The following is an 18,985-nucleotide window of genomic DNA, read 5'->3' as shown; positions in this document are numbered from 1 at the left end:
GGAATTAAGTCTCTCAGTGATTTTAAGAACAGTTATACATACACAAAAGAAAAAAAAAACTAAAAGAGGAAGCATGACAAAAAATATATTTTCTGCCCTATTACATACCATTTTATTCGTCATACTTAACAAAGCTAAACCTGTACAAGTTTGTACATATCGCATTGAAAGAACTGTTCACTCACTTAAAAAATGAACAAAACATCAGAAACATTAAACTTATGGTCCCTTTTGCAATTTTTGTGCAGTCAGTATCAACATAACAGCTCAAAGCTTTTGAGAGACACGAAAAGACCTTACAAATGGAAACACAGACCACAGTGCCCCCTTTTGGGCCACCTGTGATTGGTACCAGGCTTGTATCCACAGTAATCTCAAAAGCAAAATTCCAATTCTGCTATATAGAAATGTGAAATTACAGCCATTAGTAAAGAAATAGACATTTAAACAGTAAAGATAAATTGGATCAAAACTACATATACAGTTAAGGACATAGGTAAACATACATGACTGTTTACAAGATCACATTTTTACATAGGAGGAACGTTACATTCCAATCTACCAGTATGGCTTTTTCCATGAACAGGTGGGCATTTTCAGATTTAAAAACTAAAACTGTCAGTTGTCTAAGGAAACTAGAAAAAATTAGTTATGTTAGGAAGAATTAATATCAAGAAATGCAAGTAAGATTAAAGTGAAGTTTATAACATCAATATAGACAGCACTATGATTTAGTTTTGGAAGACATTTCACCTTCAATTTTACTATTTGTCGTAACTGTGGCAGCATATTTCACCTGTGAACTTTGTGAACTTTCATCTTAGAATACTGAAAAATATGTCACTTTTTTTAATTCAATAGACTGAAATGCACCTGAGCAAAGCAAAATTAAAGTTCAAAGACTAAAGAAAGCATTAGCTGAACTCAGTTTTGGCTTGTGGACACGCACAAAATTAAAAAAAAAAAAATAAAATAAATACACAGCTTTTGGCACTTATCCACAGTAAGCTGTAAGGTGATTTAATAAAAGACAGCTAATAGAAGTGATCAGCTCACAATGAAACTGTACAAGCCATTAGTTCACATTTAAACAATAATTCCGATTGCAGTTTTGAGCACAAAAACATAACTTAAAATCCTATTTTATTCAAATTTGAAAAACTATATTGATTTTAAGTAGTTTAAATACATTCATTCCCAGTCAAAGTTTTACAGTAACTGATGATTTTCAATCATACACACAACCAAGTTATAAATCCCTGAAACATGGATTTATTATAGGAATACTGATAAAACCTTAACAGAGATACAAATGATACATCACATAGTGTCTTACACCTTAACTGTAAGTATTTGACCACCTTGGATTGGTAGATGCATCACTCCTACTGTTAGACTAATACCATCCTCTAGGACCAACTGGTTTCAATTGAATTCACAACAATTCGCAGTTACCTAAAAAAAGATGATTTTTTTTTAAATCACACTATCAAATATTTATCTTCTAACCGTTTTTTCAAAACTTCTGAGAATTTCCCAGTTATAATGGGGCCTAAATATAATAAGCAAGGAGCATCATTGTACTGAATTTGAGAAAGTAATTTCAGAATCAGTGCCCCTGCAGAGATTTACTATACAGCAGTACTTCCCTTGACATAAGTTAATTGGTGCATGTTTATCTATGCATCTTAGGACCTTATTCTACCAGTAGATCTTGAGACTCTTGACATTAATCTCATTCTGGCACTAGCTTTCCATGGGGTAGGGCAATTTCCAAATGAAAGGCACTCTGTTATGAGTGAAATCAGAATTATCAGCAATGCAAATGGACAACTTATATTGAAGAGAACTGCTTTAGCCTATGTGAGGTATAAAATCAGGTACTTCCCTTAAAGGTGGAAAAATATTTAGACCAGCTGTAGTGTGTGTGTGTGTTTGCATGCACACAGACACTAGCCACCGTACAAGCAGAGATCACCCAAGTATCTCAGCTGTTGTTTGGTTTGGTTCCCTGCCCCCTCCCCAATGCTTTTTTTCACTTGGGCAGAACCAAGCTTCTAAGATTCAGCTGCACTTTGAGGATCTCAGCACTATCAGGTGACTTGCAGAATAGCCCATGGAGCACCACTGCATTGCTTCCTGCAGCCACACCAAGCAGGCCCGGCGAGTAAATTTCAAGAATGGTCCTCTCTAGTAGAACAAGAGCACAGGCACACACTACTACTTCGTCCCACTTCATTAGCTCTTCTCACACTGTTTCTTCCACTGTCCCCCTCCTTGTAAAAGAAAAATTTCATCTTGGGAATAAAGCTTTCCTTAAGGACAGGAAAACTCCAGCTTCTTAGTATGAATAAGGGATGTGCAAAACAGAAGTCATTTCCCTGAGGCAAAGATCTTCAAGTCATGCCTAGCTTACATTATCTATTCTTATTTCAAGCTGTTGAAGTATTTGGCACAATGAGGCCTTGATCACTGACTGAGTCTCATGGCATTATCACAGTCTACATAATATTTATATAACGAAATTACAAATGCTTCCATCTCTCATTCTGTTTTGGTTTCTCACATTTACTCATTAAAATCTCTTTCCTTCTTAAGGGTCGCATTGGGCTTCCTGGGCAGGAAGGTAGAGTGACAAACTTCTACTGTATTTAAAGGTTGCCACAAATACTGAGTGCCCGAAAGGGCAATCACAGTAGTTATTAGACTCAATACATGGGGTAACAGGGTAAAAATTAATAGCCTGTTATATTCAGGTCAAAGGTAGGTGTTTTAATAGTTTCTTCTTGACTTACATTATGAAAAGCATCCAGGGAGATAAAAAAAAGTCATGTTGTGAATGCTTGAAGTCTAAAACACATAAGAAGCAAAGCCTGAAACCAAGTATTTCCAGCTTTCCCTTTTAAAATATAAATTGCACTTTTTATACAAAGCAATCCAAAGTCTAAATTGTAGTAAAAGTTTGAAGCTGCCTTACGGTACCAAAGAGTATCTCTGTTCACCATCTGAAGCACAGGCAACTAGTTTTCAGCCATTCTGCATGTAGAGTCATACACTCCACACCCTTCTGCTTTAAAAGGGCCTGCTATTAAATGCCATGCCACTGGGTGGGTACTGCACAAAAAAGAAAAAAACAAGAGTTTAAGGCCTTTATCTCCACAAGGAGCTGAAAACTGTGGCACAACCCATGACCAATACTTAATACCCACACTCCCACCCAGGGCTCCAAAAATTAGTCATTCTTTCTAATGTTTGTCACGCAAGACAATCATACCATCAGCAAGCAACAGTGCCAGTTAAGCATTTTTAAGGTCTTCAAAAATTCATAGCAAAGGGCACTTCTGAGAAAGATAATCCTAAAAATTTGGTTTTAAAAATAGACACCACACTCACATTCAAGGGACATTCTTCACTTTTAGGCCTTTGTCACAAATCTGAATCTTTATTGTTCTGGAACAAATGCTATAAACATAAGACTCAAAACAAGAACTCCAACTTTCAGTCTCAGAAGAGGTGTGGTTCAATGCCCATATCATGTGTAACAAGAAAGTTTCCTTAAAAAAGGAAAAAAAATTACTGTAAAGTCTTTCTTAAGAATGAAAATGCAATCCTTTGTTTTTCTCATTAGTTTGTGTACAAGCGGGCACCAAAAAAGCTTTTGCATTTTCTTTTGAATTCTTGCTATGATGCTTGACGAACTTTTTGCCATTCAACAAATTCATCCAGAAGTACAGGCCCTGCAAACAGATGAAACTCAAAGTTATATGTCTTTCAAACATCTTCTCTTAAAGCATGAAGGTTAAAACTATTGGTCTAGGTAACATTCATGTCAATCCTATGGTCAAATACTTATTAAGACTCAAAGATGACTACAATCATTTCACCCCAAAGGTGGCAAAAAAATGCACAAATAACACTACACAACTATCAAAAAAAGTGCTCCTGACATCCTACAGGTGCACTGAACTGAATGGAAAGCATAAAAATAAGATTATATTGTAAATTGGCACAACTAATTCCTTCTGCTTAGAGCTTTCAAAATTACACATAATTAGAAAATGGACCAAAATGGGATGCCTAATGCAATTCAGTCATAGTATGACTGACTATCAGCCAGGTGTAGAGTTCAACCCCAAGTATCAGCAGCTAGGCTACTTTACAGTTAAACTACAGTTTATTATATATTAGTATAAAATAAGAGTTTGCTGCTTATAATTCTATTTGCAAGTCTATAGTTTCATGCAGCAAGCAGCTTCACTAGATCCTCAACTGAATGTAAGTTGGCTCAAGTACACCATCATACCCCTGACATACTACTACAATTAATACCTGCAGTTTGAAGATGGATGGTTATCAGGATAGTTTTTCTATGCACTGCTAGAGAAGAAATATTTTACACCTTACAGTATTGTTTCTGTTACAGAAATTTGTTTTATGCAAACTGAAAACACTGAAATAATAGTTAAATAAGCAAAATGTTATGAATACTTACAAGCACCATCTTCATCATAATTGCTAAGATCTGCATGGACAGTTCTGCTGAACTCTAGGACATTGTACCACTGATCCTTGTTCATAACTCTATACTTTGATTGCTAGGGAAAATAATTTCAGAACATTAAAATGTCAAGTGACATCTGGTAATGCTGCATCTTGTTTCTCATTTCTTTTATCTTCAATCAGTTCCTAACAAACAATTTAACGGATAACTATGGCTACTATTTCCTTGGTTTTCCATTTTTTAAAATACTACACATGTCCATATTTCATAGTTCTGAAACTACATAAAATGGTTTTTTGAAAGATCAGAGCAAAATTGAAATATCAGGTAATCAGGAAGTCACCACTCTTAAGCTTCAAAAACTGGCAAATTTTCATCTTGCCCTGAAGAAGGGTATACCTAGCTCAGATATATTTCCAGAAAGAATGATTACAAAAATCTTCTTTTCTCTAGGGTACAATACAGTACGATCATAAGGACATCTACTTTGCAATGTTAGTACTAATTTGAAACCAGGGTATAGTCTCAAGCCTCATGTGCTCTACAACCTACACATGTCCACATTACTGGCTAAGTCACTTGCAGCTGAGCTGACCAAAATCCTGCAGAGACAGCCGGAGCTCACAGTACCCACACACGGTATTCACACAAAGCAAACCTGAAATTCAGCACAGATGTAGATGAAGAGACTACTGGGACTCTATTATTTAATTTTAAATTTACCTTTATAGTCTAAGACAGAATTTTAGTTGCCTTTAATAAGAGAAGGGGGGAGGTGGGGTACAGAGAGGGAGAAAAGGATCTGTGATGTACAAAGAACATCACTGTTTCAGAAGCACATCGAGCAAGGGAACAGGAGCAATATGGATATATTCTTGAGCAAAACACCACAAACCCTGAAATCTTTTCACAGAACGGTCCAACTACTATGCTATTATTCAGAAAGTCAAGGAAACTTGTACCTCCAGGTATTGATAAAATACTGGAAACAGTGGCCAAGTTCTTCCAAGCAGAAGGGCTAACATGGATTTTGCAGTATCAATATCAAGACTTCGCTGGTCTTTATCCTAAGGTTGAATAAAGAAAGCACAAAAACCGCTCAAATACAAGTTCATTGAATAATTAAAATAAGAACTTCCCTAACATTCCAGTAGACTTACCCTTGCAAAATCAAAGGCATATCTGTAGATATTCTTAAAGGATGAAATGTCATTCAATTGTGACCGCAAGAAGTCAAATTTGCTCTGTAATTTTTCTGTACAGTCACACCTTAAAATAAAGAAAAACAAATGATGTTAGAAGTTCAAAACAAAACATCTGGACAATGAAAAAAATGCCAGCAAACATAAAAAATTAAAGTTATCAAAATGCAATTATCAGATGTACAGGAGTAATATTATGAAAGTGACTTAAACATTGAACAAGCTCAGTGTTTGCAGCTTATAGAAATGATGAATGCCTGGGTTCTGCAAGTAATTTTTTTAAAAGGTATCAGCAACATAATACAAAGTCTCTGTTTTACTTCTCAAATAGTAGTCTTTTTATGCCATACTCTGCAATTTATATTCATACCCAGCACTATATTCCAATACCTATGAAAGTTTGGAGAAAACCGTATTTGGTGTGCATTAAGGTGGTAAAAGCCAGTTGTAAATAAGGGGTTTATGCCATATCTCTTTGGAAAAAACAAACCCTAAACTGACACTTCAAGACTACTTATTTACCAGTGGCAGCACAGGCACTCTGCAAAATGTACTAGTCTGCTTATGTTTTATGACTGACAAATGCAGGCTCTGATAAGCCTCTCACCTGGATTAGTCAGTAGTTATTTGACTGAAAACTCACAGCACAGAAGAGTGTACAGGTCTGCCAGCTGACAGGATAACCCTTTGGCAGTTATACAGTCATACTGCAATAACATTGTCCCCTATATCTGAGGGCAAATCTACCTATTTAACACCTAACTAAATGTTTATGTTGTTAATGTACTGATGACATATATCAAGGACATAGGGTGTATCATCAGCAAGTTCGCAGATGACACCAAACTAAGCAGGAGTGTTGATTCCCAGGAGGATAGGGAAGCTCTACAGAGAGACCTAGATAGATTGGAGCATTGGGCCAAAATCAATGGCATGAGTTTCAACAAGGGCAAGTGCCAGGTTCTGCACTTGGGCCACAACAACCCTGTGCATTGCTACAGGCTTGGGGAAGTGTGGCTGGAAAGCTGCCTGGAAGAAAGAGACCTGGGGGTTCTAATTGACAAGCGGCTGAATATGAGCCAGCAGTGTGCCCAGGTGGCCAAGAAAGCCAATGGCATCCTGGCTTGTATTAGAAATAGCGTGACCAGCAGAAGTAGGGAGGTGATTGTGCCCCTGTACTCAGCACTGGTGAGGCCACACCTCCAGTATTGTGTCCAGTTTTGGGCACCTCAATACAAGAGAGATATCGAGGTGCTGGAGCGAGTGCAGAGGAGGGCAACGAAGTTGGTGAAGGGCCTGGAAAACAAATCGTATGAAGAGCGGTTGAAGGAGCTGGGACTGTTTAGTTTGAGGAAGAGGAGGCTGAGGGGAGACCTCATCACTCGCTACAACTACTTGAAAGGACACTGTAGAGAGGTTGGTGCTGGTCTCTTCTGACAGGTAATTAATGACAGAACGAGAGGAAATGGCTTCAAGCTCCAACAGGGTAGGTTTAGACTGAACATTAGGAAAGAATTTTTCACGGAAAGAGTGGTCGGGCATTGGAATAGGCTGCCCAGGGAGGTGGTTGAGTCACCATCCCTGGATGTGTTTAAGAGACATTTAGATGAGGTGTTGGGGGATATGATATAGGGGAGAACTTTGTAGTGTAGGGTAGATGGTTGGACTCGATGATCCCAAGGGTCTCTTCCAACCTGGATGATTCTATGATTCTATATATGAACCACTTCAAGTGGGTTTACCACACGTTTTGTCAAATATAATTTGACTGAGGTTATTTAACATACCATGGATAAACACAAATTTCAGTCTGTTTAAATTTCTTACAAAATATTTTGTTGAAATTGAAATTGTTCAAATAATCACAAATTTAGGTACAAAGTAAAACTCCTGTTATTGTCTACTGTACAATTGGCTATATGTATTTTAATGTAGGAGTGATTCTCTTAAAAAAGTTGGTATGAAAACATGCAATTTATTAAGCCTTCAGACTCCTAAGCTATTGTCAACCTATTTAAAACTAAACAGCCAAACAGATGACACTAGAACAGACAGGCACCACCCTCTGAAGCCCGACACAGGAAGGTATCTCTGTTAAGGCATTCTAGGCATTTCTACACCTGGCCACTGATTTTCTTCACACTAGTGAGGTAAGGAGCTAACAAACTCCTCTCTTATAGAGATAAACCTGCTTGTGTGGCTGTACCATAAACAAGATGACTAAGGTCACTCACACCTAGAATAATCTTCCTATCAGTATTTTTTTTTTTTTTAGTCAGAACCACCTTCTAGAGCAAATTAACACCAAACTCCTGTAGAGAAACTAGAAAAAGATGTAATTTGTTGAACTGCCTTTGCTGAAAAGAAGCATTAAATAAGGTCACCTCAAGACCAACAAAACTAGACATTAGCTTACTGCATTCTCTTCACATCCCTACATCATATTTATAACAAAATTTAGATTAGCACCACAAAGCAGTCCTATTTTGATTTCGATTGAGGTAGAGAGCTCATCTGAGGTGTAGCTAACGGGGACAGAGTGATGATTCAGTAACTCCCACTCAAATATTCCAATGTTTCATATTTCATAATTATTCACACAGACTTGTCTTTTACTAAAAAGAAAAGTTAGTAAGATGTATACAAACATTAAACCAAAAGCATTTAATGGTAGTATGTAAAGTAGTTTGAAGGTCTCTTCATCTACACAAGAGTTCCCCTCCTAACATCCAGTCCTCCAGATGGACAAAAGGATATGATATCCAACTAGTCCATCCACTTTCTCCAAGTACTGGAACAGGATCTTCTACGTTTCATGTTATAACTGGAACAGATAGAGGTTCAAGGAAGTAACGGCTTTAGAGAGCAAAGGGACAGCTTTTCCATGCCCTGACAATACTATAGTTTCATTATGTCATTTGGTTTACAGGTCTGGAGACCAGAAATTGCTTAGATTCCAGTATACATTGAATACTACACTGGCATAAAAAAAATAATCATTATTTACACTATGCTTTGGGTTAGCTTCACAAGCATTAACAGGAAGCATTAACCAAGCAAAAAGCTTGTTGGAAGAGCAGTTGATATTAGGCTATCATTAAAACCAATGCAAATAAGTTGTTTTTACTAATAATTCTGCAAAGAGCAAGAACTCCTGACTTTCCTGCCCCTCTCTCTCTCATGTGGCTTCTCCTGTGCCTAAAAATGTCAGGCCATGACCTTATCTTTCCCTCAGTAGGAATCTAATTTGCCTCTCTCCCCTTCACCTGGCTACTCATTTTCAGAAGCTCAACTTTAACATAAAATTTGGCTCAAATTCTAAGGTTAAAAAAAATAGCCAGAGGGAAGTACTCAGGATAATACAGCTGCTTACGCCTCACTTCCTTACACATGAAATTCTTTGCATTTCCCTAGTTCAAACAAATGCTTCTGTAGATTTTAATAAAATCATTAGTTCTAATCTGTTTTCCTTCATCTTCATTTTGTAACTAGATTTCTTTTCTTTGTAGGTCTGTAAGGCCTACAATTGACAAGCACATGAGTATGCTTCTTCTCCTTTAACTCAGATATGTAAAGTTAAATGCTCAACTCTTAAGTTATTCACCCTCTAATGGCTTTGAAGCAAATGTAGATAAACAGTCACTTCCTGAGGGCTATTCATTTCATTCTAAGGAGGTGTTTAAAATAGTTGAAATAAATTGCCCTGCAGAGGTACTTATCAGCTCTTTGCTGACTATGAAAAGAGCTTCAAGTGATTAATTTAGATTCAGGCACCCAGTCTTCATATACATATATATATATACACATATACACACACACACATATACAGAGCAGAATTCACCCTACCAACACAATATACTAGTGCTTGATCCACCTTAATTTAGACAGTGTATACCTTATCACATACTTATTTTTCTCCTCCTCTCTAAAGAGTAAACTTCATCAGCATACCACAAAGCCACACACAAAAGAATGTAACTTCAAGATTCAGGCACCCAAATGTTGGCATCTAACTGTAGATTAGATTTAGGCGTCTAAGCTTTAGGTGTTGCCATTCACAGAGGTCTAGGCAACCAACCTCTAAGAGCAATTCAGGTGACCAGTCACTAGGTCTTAGGGCAAACTGAATACCTCCCTAGACTCCACCATATTTACTGCGATCTTTAGAGATCTAGTCAGAGTTTAAGAAATCCAGCTCTTGCATATAAACCGCACATTTAGGGGTCTTGCCATGGAGCTGAATTCCACCCAACCCTGTTCATGCAGTCACCTTATGTGACATTTCACATATTTTGAAATAAGGATTCTGTAAGATAACTCTGACTTAGGATACACTCTGGGCTTTTAATGCATTTTAATGTCAACTCTTCACGTAAAAATTAAAGAAAAAACCCCAAAATCCAGCTGTGCAAGAATGTAATAATGCTGCATTGCTTTAAGAGTGTAAAATCCTTCTCCTTCAAAACTACTGTCAAACCTTCAAACCTTTCAAGAGAAACCAGATTCCCCCACTCTAGATGGGATCCCTAATATGATCCTCCCTTACCAGTAAGCACAAACAGCACAAGTCCACAGATTTATATTATCTTTTTAAGCCAACAAATCTTGAATTCCTTTACATGAGTGTCACTGCGTCATCCAGCTGCTTAGTCTACAGCCTGCTATTAGAGCACACCCAGGGGAAGCAAAACATACAAGTTAACTGGTTTAAGCTTAGGCAAGTGCTTCGATCACAAGTCTGCTTATATAAAAAATGCACAGTAGCACCATATTTTCTGTCTTAAACACATTTAGCCTACAGCATGACAGCTCTGTCCTTAAAAGAACTTGAAGATTCCTAATCACAGCAGATTATTGGAAACAAAGTCTATAATACTGGCTCTGAAAAGGTGCCTAATTTCATACATCATTGTGCTTCCATTCTACTAGACCGGCTAACTCTCGTGAGCTTCCATTTGGGCATAAAAATTAAGTACTTCAGAGAAGTGACCAAATTATACCCATTCACTGCATCTAAAAATTTATGCACCCAGAATTTAACCTTTGTTGTCCTCAATTTCAGGCAATTTAATCATTCCAGCTCTTAATAAATTTAAGAGCTTCTGACAGCCACAAAAAAATCAAAGCATCTATTGGAAGCCTGATCCCAAACCCAGAAAGATTTGCACGAGAGTCACTTACCCTCTGGTTATTCGAGGCTATGGAGTATCTGCCCAGTACAGTTTCCCAAACCAATTCACAACTGATAGTGCAATTGTGCCAACTCCAAGGGCCAAATCGGCCCCTCTTTCCCACCATGCTGCAGCTGCAGCAATAGCTCCCTGACACGTTTAATACTGAATGCAGTGTCATAACCAGTCACCCTTAAAACTTCATGTACCTTAAGTAGTTTCATGAAGAACAAACAACAAGTGACAACTGAACTAAGCCTCACAAGAAGCTGGTAAGAAACAACCTCTTTAGGTAGAGCATTAATTCATCAAAAATTCTTACAAACAGAAGAAGTTTATGTATAAATTGAAAAAGCATTACTTAACCTCAGCATTAAGCATAGCTTCTGACCTGCATCTAATAAATAACACTAAACCAAAATTATTATCAATGCAGTCCTCATCTGTAAAGCTTAAAAATCAGTAAAAACTTTCCAGAGTATCAGTACTGAGATATACTTATGGGTATCCCAGATCTACTTATTTGTGTCTGCTAAGTAGAATGATATTTTAACATATTGTTTGTAAGTAAAAGAAGCCACCAAAACCTGACTTATTAGGGTTAGATGAAACTTCATCACTGGAATGAGCTCATCAGATTCACAACTTGATGAACAGTAGCTACTTCCAGTTGTTGACTAAGAACAGACCTAAAAGCAAGAGCTTCTGCGTCTTATTGACAATGAAAAAAAACTTAGGGCAACAATAATGAAGGTAATAATTAAGCTACTTGTACAAACATAAAATTAGAACATTCTATTATATATGTAAAAACACTCTTACTGTAATGAGGTCATTCCTTTTAACCATTCTTCCTTGGTAAAAAATCCCATGCTTTCAGCCTCTAGTTTCCAGGCTAAAACTAACATAATAATCTAGGGGAAAAAAAAACAAAACACAACAGGGAGAAGGGGGAGGAAGAGTCAGTATGTAAGAAAAGGCTCATTTCTAGACATTCAAGAAGAAAACTCTAAGTATTCAAACATTCTAGTGTTGTTGTACAGGCTTGCACTTTATATTTATTACCATTTAATAATTCAGCTACGTGCAATCCTTCCCTTCATTTCAACTTGTGAAAATGAAGCATTACTATAATAAAACAAACAAAAAACCTCAGATACCAGCCACGCATAATTGAAGTATTCAACTGAAATACCTTAGAACAGCTGCTAAAAGCAGGAAAATAAACAACTCTTTGCTTACTGAAGTTAAGAGTTTTACAAAGAACTTAATCTTATCCAATACTCTCTTTTAAAGTGTTATTAGTATCGTGCAAGAAACCTACATTTTCAGGCTCAACACCGATATCTTCACAGAACTTTTCCATTCCTTCGGGCCCCACAACTTCATCGGGACCTTCAAAACCAAAAAGAAGCCAGACTGAAATCTAAGTAACATTTGCTGCTCTCAAGGGTTACACACAACAATAACTAGACTATATTGCATACAAGCTATCTTTAAAATCACTGAATTACACTAGTAAGTAGCTTTTATGCCAGAACCGTTCTATCAACTGCAATGTGGGGACATGTATATTACATAAGAAGTAACACTATAAACAAACCTCAAAAATAAACCAAAATTTTCATGTTGTGCACTGCCTCCCTACAACAGTAGACAAACTATTTATTCTGTGCACAGGAGTTTTCAAAAGACTCCACTGAGTTTCCCCATTGACACAGCTCAACTCCAATTGTGGCGGTCAATTGTTTTCAAGACAACTTGGGTACCGCTACTCTGTGCTCAAGTTACTCTATGAATAATGCCCTTCAAAGACTTACTTTATCAACAACAAATAATTCCATCTGAGCTACTATTACAGATATTACTGTTTCAATGGCTTTAACATTATGGGTTTGCACTAACACAGAAGAGGATGAATCTTCAAATAATGTAAGGTTAGTTTTGTGATGCTGAGGAATATGAGAGTGATAACAATAAATCAGAAAAATGCTAAGCATGTTAGCCATGTACAAAGCACAAAAAGGTTTATGACTGCAATGAAAATAACTTGATTAGGACCATAACAGTTAGTGTTGTGCCGTCACTTTTCCATTTTAACACAAATAAAGCCTCTAAAAAACAGCAAAACAGCATATTTAAAGAGAACATACAGAAACACTCTACAAAGCTTTGTTTCTCTGAACCTCTCTCTGGTTTCAGCTATTTTTGCTAAGTCTGTTCCAAAAATAATAATATTTAGTTGCCCAGTAGGAGTCATAAGGCCTGTTGACATGCTATTTTGATGTGTCTTGGATCATTATGTTAACATTGTTTTAGTGAATCCGAACCCTTGTAAAAGGTAAAGGCATTATTGTCCAAAACAATATTCCGTTTTATGGGCTTTTTTGGCTTTTTTTTTTTGTTTGTTTGGTTTTTTTTTTTTTGGTAAACACTGCTATTTATACATAGACAGAACAGTTCTATTTTTCTTTTCCCCTTGACGGTACCTGTCTCCACTTCATTTGTATCTGCTGCTGTTATTAAGCAGACTTCTTTAAGAGTTTGGATAACGTACTTTGAATAATTACTCACTGTGAGTTACAAACACAGTAAATAAAAACTACTGAGAATGGCTACTTTTACAGGAAAATAAAATGCAACTGGTATTTAAGATCATGAACTCCTACCTCTTGAAAAATGTTTCAAGGAACATTTTCCCTAGGTAAGCAAGGCAAAACACTGCCACCTGGTTTTGAGAAGGGCTTACATAGAATGTGTTCAAAAAAATGCAAGTTTAAGTTATGAAGAGAAATACGTACTGGTAATGGCAAGTTTAAACTTGAATTGGTGTTTTTGACCCAGAAATCATGTGCAATTCATATATACGTGTATAATTTTCTCTGTTAACGGAAACATTTACTCTCCTATGATGTATTTCACTGGAACACTATTTCATGCTAGAAAAGTAGTGCATTTTGATTACTGGTTAACCAAGTATAACTTCCTACACTCAGTACTTGACTCAACAACAAAAACAAAATTTACAGGCCTTAAAGGTGAAAGTATGTGCAAGTGCATTTATCAGAAGAAAATTAACTGAGAATTATTATTTTCCCCAGAAAAGACCCTTTACTCCAAAAGAGGACGACTCAAACCTAAATTAGAAAGCAGATTAGAATCAGTAGTTCATTACTGTGGAAAGACTGCAAGGAAAATATCAGTTCTGATAAATATACTCAAGCCAATTGCTGGCAGATAAATCATCAGCTCATTTCACACTGAGAACTGGCCATTAATGAGTTTTAATCACCAACTAGTCCAACCCCAATGGACTTCAAGTAGTGACTAGACAAGAAAAGAAATTAAGAACGGTTTACAGATCCTGAATTTCTAACCATATAATTGGTAAATAAATAGCAGCAATAGGCTAACAAATTCTGCAAAATACACTGCATATTCACTGAAAGCAACTATTACTGGGATAGCAATTCCGACTTCATTCAAAAGTGTTAGAAGTAACCTTTTTCAAACAAACATTTGTATTTAGAATATCAAAAATGTTACGACGGAGTCTCAGGAAAAACAGTCTAAGCATCTATTATTTTATTTTGTAAAATGAAAACCAAGAGGCTTAAATCATGAACTATTTCATGATCCTTCCAATTTGATTATAAACAAGACCTTGTTAGATAAATAAACTTCTATCTAAACTCTCTCTCATGTCCTGACTTCTCTTTGCCCATTTCAAATCAAGAAGTAGAATCATTCAGTATATCCTGGTTCAACACTGTACTGTCCAGCATCAGTAATTTAATTTTAAAGAATGCCATGGTAAGTTACAAAGCATAAAGAAGAAAAAGTCAAAAAGAACAAATACTGAAAAGGCGATAGTAAAAGCTATACTAACTCAAGTGGAGGTTATAAGGAAGTGAATATGGACATATTTTTTATGTCTATATCAGGACAAAAAAAGCAAAATGCAAGTAACATTTGATGTATTAATTTGTTTTACACAAAACCATACAGTTTTAAATATGAATCCATTATATATTACCTGCATATTCATAAAACCAAGCCAGGCACTTTTTGCTTGAAAAATGTTCCTCTCCACTTATTACTTTACCAGAGGCTTGTGATCTGCAATAGCTTATAGAAACACAAAGATGGTAAATGTTATTTTAATACGAGAAATGTGAAATGATTTAAAATTAAATTCTAAATTGTTTATTATTAGTTCAAACTATTTAAACAGTTTCATGAAGTCAATATACATCAACAGTGAAGCTAAATTTGTTAAAGGGTATCTGTCATCCTATTTCAACACTTGTTAGAACACAGAATTACCTTGAAATACAGCCCTCTCATAGCCCAATTTATTGAAACTATTACTTTTTCTGAAATGTAAAAGTATTGCTAACTTGCAGATATTAAACCATAAAATCCATACACAGATGGTCAAAATATCACTACTCAATAATTCAAATGCCTTATTATCTACTTATATTTATACATACAGGCATCTAAAGTTAGGTCTCTAATAAGCAGCATGATCTTCAAGAGTGCTGAATATGCACAGATCCCATTTAGGTCAACAGGAGCTGCAGAGTTTGACATACTTAAGTCAGGCTATTTATAGTTAAGCATCCAAATTTGGGAAGAAAACTCAGTCAATTTGTTTATGTTAAACATGTAACTAAATATCTGTAAATTCTATAGATGTTTGGTACACATACCATAAATTGCATATTACTATTCTAGTAAGAGTAAAACTGCTCAGCACACACAGCTCCCCCACACCACATTGTCTTCATTATGTGACACACTATCCAGTTTGCCTTCGAAGTGAATTTCCATAATTTATCATTCTTTAAAAGAATACATAGAGTAACTGATTTCTTCCAGGAAAAACACTGACCACATGAAGGCATCTGTAGTCAGTTAGGAGCTGCAGCACCTTTTCAATACATACTCCTTTCAGATACAGACTTTCAGAACAAGCTAAGATTATTTCTAAGAATGAGGTGAAAGTTAATTGTATGAGAAGATTTAAAATTATGCAGCTTCTACGCTGCAAATGAAAATGTCAAGCAGGAAAAGAATAGTTCAATTCTGAGAGATGGTGAACAACGTTATCTCCCATGTGTCACTTTAAGCTTCACTAGAAAAGAAAGTACGCTCTCCAAGATGAAGCCTTACGTGCTGAAAGCTAGAATTAAAGAGGTACTGCAGACAAACATCCATTAAAAACACAGGTCACCAGAAATAAACACAGTCACACCGTACTACAAGCTACTGCTTGTTGGTTTTACTGAGTTTAACATACTCTTTACTAATTCTTTAATAGATCCAGTGATTACAAATGGATATATTACCACATACTGCTGTATGAGAATGCTATGTCAAAAATGCTCATATATGTAACATTTTGTGATCAGCCAGTATGAATTCTCATTTACATCATAGATTTTGCCCAATGACTACTAGCTTTCCTGTAGAGTCTTTTTTTTTTTTTTAAGGAGCTTTCAAAAGATTTTTTTTTTAAAGTAAAAGAAATTAAGATCATAAAATTTTGGTCAGCAGCGTTCAAGAAAGATGAACTGAAACTGGAACAGATGCAGAAGAGAGCTATGATGAGCAAGGAAACTGAAAATCAGTGCTACAAACCAAAAGAATTTAGCCTGTTTAATTTAACAAAAACACAAATGCTCACTCCAAGTACACTGTGAGGCAGAACCATGAGGGAGGACCATTACGTAAAGGACAGTCCAGGCATGAGAACGGTTGTTAACTGGCTATGAGCAAATCTAGTCTGAAACCAAAAGATCATTAATGTCTGCAGAAAGTAAGCTCTAGAACACTCATCCAAAACGAACAGTCATAGCAAAATAAAAGCCCGGGTACTTCTAAACTCAAGCTTGGTCAATGTATGAGAAAGACCATATGTCACAGTTTCGTGCAATAGCCATCCTCATAGTGTTGATTTCATAAGCCCTTTGTATTCTTATGTCCTCAGGATGTTTGTCGTAACTACTGGTTTACTGACATACTTAAGAAGTTCTAACAGAAGGCAGCATTACAGTTACTTTAGGGAGGCCACACTGGAAGCTCCTGCTACACCACAGAATCATAGAATGGTTAGAGTTGGAAGGGACCTTAAAGATCATCGAGTTCCAACCCCCCTGCCATGGGCAGGGACACCTCCCACTAGACCAGGTTGCTCAAAGCCCCATCCAGCCTGGCCTTAAACACTTCCAGGGATGGGGCATCCACAACCTCCCTGGGCAACCTGTTCCAGTGCCTCACCACCCCCACAGTAAAGAATTTCTTCCTAATGTCTAATCTAAATCTCCGCTCTTCCAATTTAAAACCATTACCCCTTGTCCTGTCACTACACTTCCTGACAAAGAGTCCCTCTCCGGCTCTCAAACCATACTAATGGTTTATTATTCTAAAGATAATTTTGGGGGTATCATAGCATAAGAGATCTTTTTATAGTAGTTAATGAAAAGCTGCTCAAATTCCTGTATTTATTAGAAAAACCTTTCCTCATTTTATGTTGGAGTATGCTGACCTCTCCTTTCATTTTACTGAAAAAAAAAAAAAAGAGACCGTTTAACGCAGACACTCTGAGTACTGGCAACCTTGAAAGGAGGAGAACTGCCTACTCCAGGCGAAAAGTGAGAACGAATATGGGGACAAACGCTGGAGCTGGCCCTGCTGGTACAGTGAAAGGCAAAACCAGCAGGGGACGGGCAGTTCCGTAGCGTCTCTCCCCGGAGGGTGAACGAGCCAAACGCCGCGCCCCGCACCAGCCCCCCGCCCCCCCCCGCCGGGGACGAGCCCAGGCACAGGCCACAGGCACGACCCAGGCACCGCGCAGAGCCGCACAAAGGGCTGCCGCAGCCCAGGGGCAGGCGGTGCGGAGCGGGGCCGGACCCGCCAGGGCCCCCCGCCCGCGGAGGAGCAGCCCGATCTTGCGGCTGCTCGCCCGGGGCGTACAGCCGGCGGCAGCCGCGGGCCCTTCCCGTCCCGTCCCGCCGCGCCGCCAGACGGTACCTGCCGAGTTTACATTTCTTCAGGCCGGTGTCGTCCGCCGCTGCAGCCGCCGGCCCCGAGGACTTCCTCTTCTTCTTCACCGGCATCGTCCTGCCTCGGGGCGGGAGCCGCCCCGCTGCCGGGGCCCGCAGCCGAGGCCCCCCCGGCCTCACCGCCCCCTGGCCGCCGCCGCCTTCCGAGACCGGCGATGAGGAGACGAGAGGAGCCCCGTCCCGTCCGGCCCTGCTGCTCCTCCCCGCCCCCGCCGGGTCCCGCCGCTCCCCCACTCGCCGCGGGGACAGGCCCCACCGCCGCACCGGTGCTAGAAGCGAGTGTTGCACCCGGGGCGGGAGCGGGGAACCGGGCGGTAGCGGCGGCTGAGGGAACGGCGAGCGACCCGGACGCAGACGCGGCGCAGCAGGAAGTGACAGCGCCGCCGGGGCGGACCCGCCGCCGGGGCCCCGCCTGCCAGCGGGCGGATCCAGCCTCGGGCCTTTCCCGCTGCCGCGGCTGTATCGGGCCGGCTGTCGGGGGGGGTGTCGGATCGGGAAGAGCGCGGTGGTTGCAGTGAAATAAAGCGGGGAGGCGGGAGCCCTCCGTTACCGGTGCCCGCGGAAGGCCGCGAGGCCCGCCCGCAGGGCTCCCGGCGCGGGGCGCAAACGCGATCGCAATTTGTCACGATTCGGGTTTATTCTACGGTATTGGCCGTTGGTGCCGCCGCTGCCCGCTCGCGGCCGTTGTCCCCTGGAGCCCGCTCTGCCGCAGGAAGCCGGGAGCTGAGGGGCGGCTGTCCCTGAGGGAGGCGGGTGTCATTGAAGTGGGGGACGTTCCTCCGCGGCCGCCTCCTGCTGCCGGCCGGTGTCTGGAAGCCCTGGGCGCTCGCCCACCGCTTCCCGGGACCGGGCCCACAGCCGGGGCAGCCGCTCCCCTGCGCCTTGTGGTACTGAAAGCAGCGCTAGGCCGGGAACCGCTAGTTCGTTACCGCGCGGGGAGGCGGGGGGGAAGCACCCCAAGTACTGCGGCGTCCGTGACACCGTAACGCAGAAGGGATGCTTGGATGGCTCCCAGCGGGACGGCTGGCCGAATCCCGAGCA

General features: G+C 39.3%; 1 protein-coding gene across 3 annotated transcripts; it reads right to left on the bottom strand.

Moving 5' to 3' along the window:
* Nucleotides 1–98: 98 nt before the first annotated feature.
* On the bottom strand, nt 99–18,031 carry DCUN1D5 (defective in cullin neddylation 1 domain containing 5). 3 transcript variants are annotated; one of them, XM_074147923.1, is made up of 9 exons: nt 17,913–17,998; nt 17,406–17,443; nt 14,911–14,997; nt 12,199–12,269; nt 11,697–11,788; nt 5,662–5,770; nt 5,464–5,568; nt 4,493–4,595; nt 99–3,737 (listed from the first exon to the last, which is right to left on the bottom strand). In XM_074147923.1, exons 1-9 carry the CDS (start codon nt 17,996–17,998, stop codon nt 3,682–3,684), a joined length of 747 nt encoding a protein of 248 aa, XP_074004024.1. In that variant the 3' UTR covers nt 99–3,681. The 3 variants fall into 3 exon arrangements, with proteins under 3 accessions (XP_074004024.1, XP_074004033.1, XP_074004042.1); XM_074147932.1 differs by lacking the exon at nt 17,406–17,443 and having other exon boundaries at nt 14,911–15,002; nt 17,913–18,031; XM_074147941.1 differs by lacking the exon at nt 17,406–17,443 and having other exon boundaries at nt 14,911–14,993.
* Nucleotides 18,032–18,985: the final 954 nt, after the last annotated feature.

Source organism: Numenius arquata, chromosome 1, assembly GCF_964106895.1.
Source record: "Numenius arquata chromosome 1, bNumArq3.hap1.1, whole genome shotgun sequence".
NCBI lineage: Eukaryota > Metazoa > Chordata > Aves > Charadriiformes > Scolopacidae > Numenius > Numenius arquata.
This window is presented reverse-complemented; position numbering and strand designations above follow the sequence as displayed.

Bases quoted from the DNA above. Each gene is read 5' to 3' on its own strand.
- DCUN1D5 (XM_074147923.1), bottom strand. From the start codon at position 17,998: ATGCCGGTGAAGAAGAAGAGGAAGTCCTCGGGGCCGGCGGCTGCAGCG. The intron at 5,569-5,661 runs GTAAGTCTACTG...ATTCAACCTTAG, and splicing joins ATGCCTTTGATTTTGCAAGG to GATAAAGACCAGCGAAGTCT. The intron at 4,596-5,463 runs GTACAAGTTTCC...TATTTTCCCTAG, and splicing joins TATTTTATCAATACCTGGAG to CAATCAAAGTATAGAGTTAT.